The sequence below is a fragment of the Quercus suber genome, unplaced genomic scaffold (genome assembly GCF_002906115.3).
Source record: "Quercus suber isolate HL8 unplaced genomic scaffold, Cork oak 2.0 scaffold_953, whole genome shotgun sequence".
Lineage (NCBI taxonomy): Eukaryota > Viridiplantae > Streptophyta > Magnoliopsida > Fagales > Fagaceae > Quercus > Quercus suber.
The window spans coordinates 153,671-162,274 of NW_027070373.1; the positions used below are offsets into that span (position 1 = coordinate 153,671).

General features: G+C 36.2%; 1 protein-coding gene across 1 annotated transcript; it reads right to left on the reverse strand.

Moving 5' to 3' along the window:
* Positions 1-254: 254 nt before the first annotated feature.
* On the reverse strand, positions 255-1,334 carry LOC111984695 (uncharacterized). The gene has a single exon (XM_024016310.2). The coding sequence runs from the start codon at positions 1,332-1,334 to the stop codon at positions 255-257; it is 1,080 nt and encodes a 359-aa protein (XP_023872078.2).
* Between the last annotated feature and the right edge of the window lie 7,270 nt (positions 1,335-8,604).

An 8,604-nucleotide genomic window follows, 5' to 3' on the forward strand; every position in this document is an offset into this window, starting at 1 on the left:
GTCGAGTGACATCCTCTTCTGGCCCTCTTTGGCTCAAACTGGGATTCCCCGGTGGCCACCTGGGTCACAGACAGCACTCGTGAGGGGCGTATGCTTGTTCTTCCTGGCGCAGCCAGGATCACATTAATCGTTCCAGCGGGCTATCTCATGGCAATGTCCCTCCGTGGCTCCTGGTAGGTCTGGCCCTGATGGCTGTTGGAATGGTGCAGGAGGTGCTTCAGCTTCCCCTCCCAGACTAACTGGTCCAGATAGTTCTAGAGATTCCTGCAGTCCTCTATAGCGTGCCCGTGGTCCTGGTGATATTGGCAGCAGCGGTCCTGATTACGCTTCTCAAGATCCCCCGACATCTTATTCAGCCACTTGAAGTACGGTTTGTTCTTGATCTTTTCCAGCACCCTATGTACCGGTTCTCGGAACACAGCGCTGACAGCCTGGGCGTTTGTCGCCCCAGATTGTCCCATGAAATCTCTCATCGGATGGGCGTTGTTATACAGGTCCGACCTGGAATCCCTCCTCTCCTGAGGGATAGCCTTCTCCTTCCCCTTGCCTTGTAACAAGTCTTCCTCCACCTGTTTGTATTTGTCGATCCGATCCATTAACTGCCACACGCTGGTGGTGGGCTTACCAGTTAAGGACTTCCTTAGGCCGTGCCCCATCGGGAGCCCGTTCTTGAATGTGTTGATGGCGACATCGTTGTACTTGCCGTCCAGCTCGTTGTAAATCTCCCAATACTTGTCCAAGTAAGCCTTGAGGGTCTCGTCGTTGCGCATGGTCAGGGACAGCAATGCGCTCATGGGCCGAGGAGGTCTGCTGCTCGTGACAAAACAGGAACCAAAGGCTTGGGTCAGCTGTCTGTACGAGTCTACGAAATTCGTCCTCAAGCCGTTGAACCACCTCATTGCCATAGGTCCCAAGCTAGACGGGAAGACCTTGCACATCAATGCCTCGTTCTTAAAGTGAACGACCATCCTCTGGTTGAACTGGCTCACGTGCTCCACGGGGTCTGTTTTGCCGTTGTAAACAGTAAAGGTTGGCTGCTGGAACCTCCGAGGGAGCACCGCCTCTTCTATGCGACGCATAAAGGGCGACCTGGAGAGCCTCTCCAGCGCCCTGCTCATGGCATCACTTCCTAAGCCCCTAGAGGTTGGGCTGCCATACCTATGCCTCTGGTAGCGCTCATCCTCGTGGGAGAAAGTTTCGCTCGGGGGTGTTGTCGACCTTTGCCTGTAGTCGTCATCATTTTCGTCATCAAAGGGTAAGTCAGGGCTGGGCTCAGATTGCCTTCGCTGTGCATGGCGCAGCTTTCTCTTCAAATCATTTATCTCTCGCTGCATGGCCACCTTACTGTCCTATCTCTGGGATGCGTGACTCTTATCCGATCGCGTGGCCAGGCCGTTATCGAGCCTCTGGGGCACGCGGTCGCTTCTATGTGTGTGGCTTTCGCTAGTTTGTGAGGTATGCACGCTTCCTTCTCGGAATCTTCCGTTCTCCTCGTTTTGGACGTGCCCAGTGTCACCATAGTTATTCGGACGCTAGGGTCTAGCCGGTTCGTGCCGATGGGAACTCCCTTGGTGAGGGTCTGACCTTACCATGCCTAGCTGTTGTCCTTACCGATGCACGAGTTCTTTCCACAGACGGCGCCAATTGTAGGGACTAGGTTCAAGCCTCCCTGTGTGTTACGGGAGTGGACCCAAGCCCAACTATCCCTGCAATTAATTTGTAGAGAGCGGGGTCAAGAACTAGGCCCTAATAAGGGGTGCAACGACCACGCGTGGTAGCTCTCAGGTGAATGTGAACAATGATGCTCCTTGACCTTTCTCCAGCGAGCATGCTGTTCTTATGACTTCCTTCTCTTCTCCTTCTTTCCAACCGTCCCCCCTTAAGAGGGGTCCCTTACATTATATACGCCTTTTTCCATGGATCAAAGCTCTACATTTATTGAGCAACCAGGCCACCACTTGAGTACCTGTCCCATCAGCCACCTTCCCATTCTTCCTGTGGGTTACGGCAACCAAGGCAACACTGTTCTGTAATCCCTTCCTCATTAATGCGGCCAGGACGTTAGTTGTGGGTATTTAATGTGAAGGTGACAGCTCGCCTTAGACTTGCTCCTCCACCGTGCTCCCGTTATCGACACGTGGCACTTGCCCTTTCCTCCTCGGATATTCAAGAAGACCCCCCCTTGGTGGTGTGGTGCTTGTGTACTTCTAAGGTCTCGGATGTCCGAGGACGAGTTCGTCCTCAGACCTGTTCCTTAGAGGCTGGACATCGTACTTTTATCCTCGGACCCCACATGCATCCTCGGCATGGGCCTCTAGGCCTGGTTTGAAGTGGGCCGAGGCTACCTGACTTTCTGGCCCCACATTTATATTTCCAAAAAAAGTTTTTGAAAATAGAAAATAAAAACTGTTACCAAACATAACCTAATTTTTTTTTTTTTCTTTTTTTTGGAAATAGTTTCAACTTATGGTGTTCACCCCTAATAATAACTCTTTATCATCACACCAAGACATCAATCAAGTTTTTGTTACAATTTTTTTAAACAAAATTAGAAAAATCATTAAAAAAAAAAAAATTCCAGGTTAGACCTATGACCATCCTGCCATCAATGTGGAGAGGCCCCTCCTTGTAGCTGGTCTCAATTGCAATCGGCGCACACTCACAGATTATATAAAAATTATCCTCGAAATTCCAAATACATAATTTTCGGGAGATTATACTTTTGTTATAAATCTGATATATTTTTTTTTTCCCCTTAAACTCTTTCTTGGAAGAATCCTACCTTTACTCCTACAAGCAAAAGGGTACAGTAAAAAAAATTAATAGTAATTCAGCAATCTAGAATGGATTTTTGGCTAGCCGCCACAAGTTTGTCATTTTGTTTGGATACTTAAAACTAAATTATACATGCTTTGCTCTTTGACAACTTCTTTAATTATTTACAAAGCTTTTGGCGGATAGTGACCTATCCAAGGCTCTAAGTGTTTTATATGGCCGCCATTGTTGATTAACACAAAGATTATTTTGTGAATAAGTTAGTCGTGACTCGTGCGTGTAGTAACGAAATTATTGATTACGTACTCAAAACGTGTTATTCGCGTTTGAGTACGTGAGTACGTAATCAATAATTTCGTTAGAAGACTGTTTTGAGTAAGTTAATAGAATGTTATTCACGTTTACAATGCTTTGTTGCAAGTATTCTAATCTTATCTAATTTGTCAGATGTTAAGAACAGTGTCCTCTCTTTGTCACTTGTTTCAATTCTCCGCTGGTATCACATTGCATAAAGCTACTATTCTAATAATAATGAAACAAAAATTATGATCTAAAATTACCTTCATACTCTATGAATGTCAGAAATTTCATGTCAAGAAGAGTTACGAGTTTCGCAACCAATCATGATGAGGATATTACGGTGCAATTGGTATTCTATGTCTATTTTTATTTTAGTCACAAATCCTAGGTCAAAAGTATTTTAAGTCCTCTAGCCTATGGGTAGAAAAAAATTAAGTTTTAAACTATGAACTGGATTCAAGGATTTGGTTATGCATGAGGAATTTGTTAAGCATCTTAGGTTGATACTGTATTTTGCTTACTCTCGTTTTGCGCGCTAAAATTGCCTCTTAACCATAAAAATTGATCAAACTACCATTTGGACCTTAGGATTAAGGGAGGGACCACTTTTCAAATTTAAGGTCAAAATGCCCATATTGTCCAAACTTTGACCGAATTGACCTACAGTCCAACAAAGTGAAAAATTCACCCAAATGCTAAAATTCGTCATTTTATACTGAGCGTCTATTTGGATACAGCTGAAAAGTAAAAATTAAAAACTGAAAACACTATAGTAAAGTAATTTTTAAATGTATAAATAATACCGTGGATCCCATTTTTAATAAAAAAATTGCTGAAAAGTAAGGTTTATGGGTCTCGTAAATAGTGCAAAAGACCCACTGATGTGCTGAAAAGGATGGGAAAAGTCATACATTACGGCTACTGTTCAGCCGTAATAGTGAGGTTTATCTCTCAAACGCGTGCTAAAAAAAAAAAAAAGCTTTCAGATGCAAACGTACTGGGTTTTTCAGCCAAATCCAAACGTAACCTAAGATTAATATTTCAAACATTTCTCAAAATTTTGATCAAGTTTGACCGCGATCAACTTGAGCTTGACCAAAAATCTAATTGTAATAAGGATAAATTTGAGCCATATTGTGCATGATTGAATTTCCTTGAATCTAAACTTGAAATCCAAGATCTGTCTGTCTTCATACTTGTTATCCATTTTTCATGGCCAAACTTTAGATTGTCTTCACTTGCTAAATGATTAGATCATTCAATTTGTGCTTGAACCATGCACATGCTTGGATTATGTGACTATATGGTTGTGATGGCATAATTTCCATTGGACCTACGTTGGAATGTGATATACATGGACTTTTGGGTGATGCAATTTCTTATATCCACACAATTATACTATGATGTATTTGTCCTTGCACGTTAAAATCTTGTGTGATATTGATTGCATTATGTGATTTATGCTTGTATGGTTGCATTATTTGATTTCTCTTCTGGACAAAGTGGGTTTACATTTTAGCTCCATAGCTAACATTGTGAATCCATGGTCATACAACAAAAATGGTTTGGATGAGCATCTTTTTTTAAATGGTTTTCAAACAAAGTGGTTTCAAAAATTGTTTCCATAACGTACTATTCAAGGATACTATCAAAAACTCATTTCCAAATGGATTTTCACTAAAAATGTTTTCAATTCTCTAAAAAATAAAGAACTCATGAGATTTGTATAAAATCCCTTTTTAGGATAGTCTTTTCATTAATACTCATGAGATTTTCACACCAAAAAAAAAAAAAAAAAAACCTTTGGTAGATTTCTTTTTTCATTAAAACTCATGGGATTTTCACCCAAAAAAAAAAAAAAATCGTTAGGGACTTTTTTATTAAGTTTCATAAGATTTTCATAAAGCCCTCTTTTAAAGAAAATTTTCACTAAAAACTCACGGGATTTTTCATTTCAAAACTAAGATCTCTTTTTCAAAAGAAAAAAAAAGGTCTTTCATAGATGATACTTGGTCCAAAAACTAACATTTTCCATTTTGGAATATTGCATGAGATAAATATGGAGATTTAATTTAGATTGTTTTGATTTACTTTTTTCCATTCGAGTGTCTCCTACTCCTTTTTTTTTTTTTTTTTTTTTTTTTTTTTTTTTTTTTTTTTTTCATAGATTCCGCTTATGAGGTCCTTTTTCACATATAAGGTTCCAAAGTCACACAAATTGACATGTTTATCAGTTTATTTTGTGTTCAATCTTACAAGATTTGCCTACTCTCTTACATGCCTCATGATGACGTCATCTTTTGCTAATATTCATCATGCCATCAATATAGTCGTCCTCTTGGTCAATAGTGCAACCATTCTTAAATCCTTGTAGCCAACTTCTGGCATTCATTTGTCATCGTAGCTAGTCTACTGCTATACTTAGCAATTTGCACGGTTCATACTTTATTGTGTCTGATCTTTTCTCCATCCAATTCGAGCATTCATGGTCACTTACATGGCATTTTCATAAACTCAAATTCCAAATATTAGGTATCAAGTATCAACATTCAACAATCTTCTACGTACCTTGAATTTGAGGGAGAGTGTTAAAAATATTGGTTTCTATATAATACTTAAAAGGCCCAAGTATTTTGTAAACCGAATTAGGGTTAACCTTATCTTCTGTATATACCATACCTAGGGTTCTTTGTAATACAAAATTGAGATCATAGTAAAAATGTAGCTACTTGGACTTGCTCCTATGGACATAGACTATCAGGCCGAATCACATTAACCTTATGTTCTCTCTCTCTTTTGCTTTCGCTTCTCTTTACATTATTTTATATTTTCCTCATTTAATGTTAACATTTTAATAAGTAGTTTTAAATATGCTTGAAGTGGTTTCAATCAGAAGGATATTTGACACAAGAGCATATGAGATCTAATTAGAAACCTTTGATACAAAATTAAATTATAATTAAACTATAATTAGGTTCTTTATTTAGCTTATGCTTTAGCCCACTATATAGGTTTGATAGTAACATTTGAAGTTTTAGGAGAAGTGCTAAACTCTGGAAACTTTTGTTCCCTCATTTGATGGGACAAAATTGGCCTTTACCCATTTCTATCAAAATATCCAACATTTTGCCTCTCTTTTGAAACTAATTAGGGAAATGCCCTTCTTTTGAAACTCAATTTTCTCAAAATGGAGTTTAAAAAAAAAAATTCTAGAGCCCTATAGTGGCGTTTTAAGGAACTTATAGTGACGTTTTAAGACCCTATAGTGGCGTTTTGGAACTCGAGATCCATGAAATCGAGTTATAGGCAATTTTTAAAAAAAAATTTAACCTATAACTCGAGTTTATGGAACTCGAGTTACAAAACATCATTATAGGTCCTTAAAACGTCACTATAGACTCCTTAAAACGCCACTATAGGGCTTAACTCAATTTTGAGAAAATCAAGTTTCAAAATAAGGGTATTTCCCTAATTAGTTTTAAAAGAGAGGCAAAATGCTAGATATTTTAATAGAAATTGGCAAAAGCCAATTTTGTCCTCATTTGATATGAACAAGTTCTTCGCAAACATGAAACTTTCACAATTGTTGACTAGGTCAACAATGTGTGATAGAGAGCAAGTTGTAAATCTATGAATGTTAATTGTATCTATTATTCACAGTTGACTAACTCAGCAATTAAAATTTGTTGTAAAAATAGTTATGTTTGTAACATCACCCTTTTACAAATTAAGAATAAATTTTTTAAAATTATTATAGTTGTTTATCCTAATGTCTTATGTAAAAAATAAAAATATTTTAAAATTTAAAATATTAAAAAAAATGCTTCATTATTTATAAATAAGTGACACCCACGAATATTAAACTGCGAAGGGTAAAAAACTAAGAAGTTACTCTGTAATCATGGGCTGTCCTTACTAAGCCCAAAGGCCACGAGTAGTTGGCTGAGTTGGGTTTGTTTTTGCTCCCAAGCCTTCTCTGGGCCCTTGGGCGCATAGCCCTTCATGATTACAGAGTATGAACTGATGTTAACCTACTCTGCGCTAGTCTAACCCAATATACTCCTAGAAATTCATGTCAAGATAGGGACCCAAAAAAAAGTAAAAAGAATCCAAATGGATCAGGTAATTTTTTTATTTAAATGTTCACGTTAAAAAGGAAAATTAAATTTTTTTTTTTTTTTGAAATAAGTGAGGTGAACCAAGAGATAATCCTCTAATAAGAAACTTTTATGAGTTCTTGTGAATTGATAACATTTATAATTGTGACTAATAAATCATTACTTTCACAAAAATCTAATAATTTTTTTTCTACCATTCTCAGTTGTATAGGTCGTGATTGGGACAAAAGTTGTGTTTATTCAATAGTTGGAGGATGAATGATTTTCACTTGGGATCTCCGATAAAAACATCAAGATATACCAATTGAGATAGATAGTTGTTAGCAAATTTATTTTATTAAAAATGAGTTACACATGAAAAACTATATAATGCCAACTATATGCCATTGTACGTAAGAAAATAAAATTTTTGAAATGACCAAGAAACTAAGAAAGTTGACAAAAAAAAAAAGAAAAAAAAAGAGTGAATCAAAATAGGATTTTGTTAAAGGTTGTTTTAAGGGCGTTCATTTAGGAAATAGTAAATACCAACTGATATTTTTTATAATTTTTTATAGTTTTCATAAAAGAAATATTAAAACTTTCTTAGAGTAGTTTATCAATACTATTAATAAAATGATTATTTTGTTTCATCTTCAATTTTAGGTGTACCAAAATATTCTCATACAAATTTTGAAATAACATACCCTTTAGTTTTTTTTTTTTTTTTTCTCCCAATAAAAAAGCAAAAGATGTTAAAACAGTAATACTATCTCACATACAAAAGGAAAAATTTTGAAATAACATACCCTTTAGTTTTTTTTTTTTTTTTTCTCCCAATAAAAAAGCAAAAGATGTTAAAACAGTAATACTATCTCACATACAAAAGGAAAAAACAAACTATTATTCTCACCACCCATTTATATTCAAATGTCTGATTCTTATATGTGTTTATTATCTATATGAATTCAAATATGTCAATTATCTTTATAAAAAAAAATTACAAAATTATTGCTTCAAAAAAAATAATAAAAATAATACCTCATGTAAAAAGCAAAAACTATTCATTCTTATCCTGAAATTTATATGGTTTTTTTTTTTTTTTTTTAATTCTTCAAAACATTCCAAAATTTTGTTATCCAAATTCTATTCAGTTATCACAAATCTCATCCATCCACACTAATGTATATCATCTTTCTTTTGTTCAAATCTCAATTTTTTTTTTTTTTTGTTTAACACAATTCTTATCCCAATTAATAAATTCAAATGTCTAATTGGGTTTCAACTTCTTATGGTTCTCTATCTCATTTTTAAACATTATTCCATGCTATCTTACTTCCTTCTTTTAAAAAAAAAAAAAAAATACATGGTTATTTATATATCACTTTTAAGTATTATAACACTAAACCTAAAAAACAAATAAATAAAACAG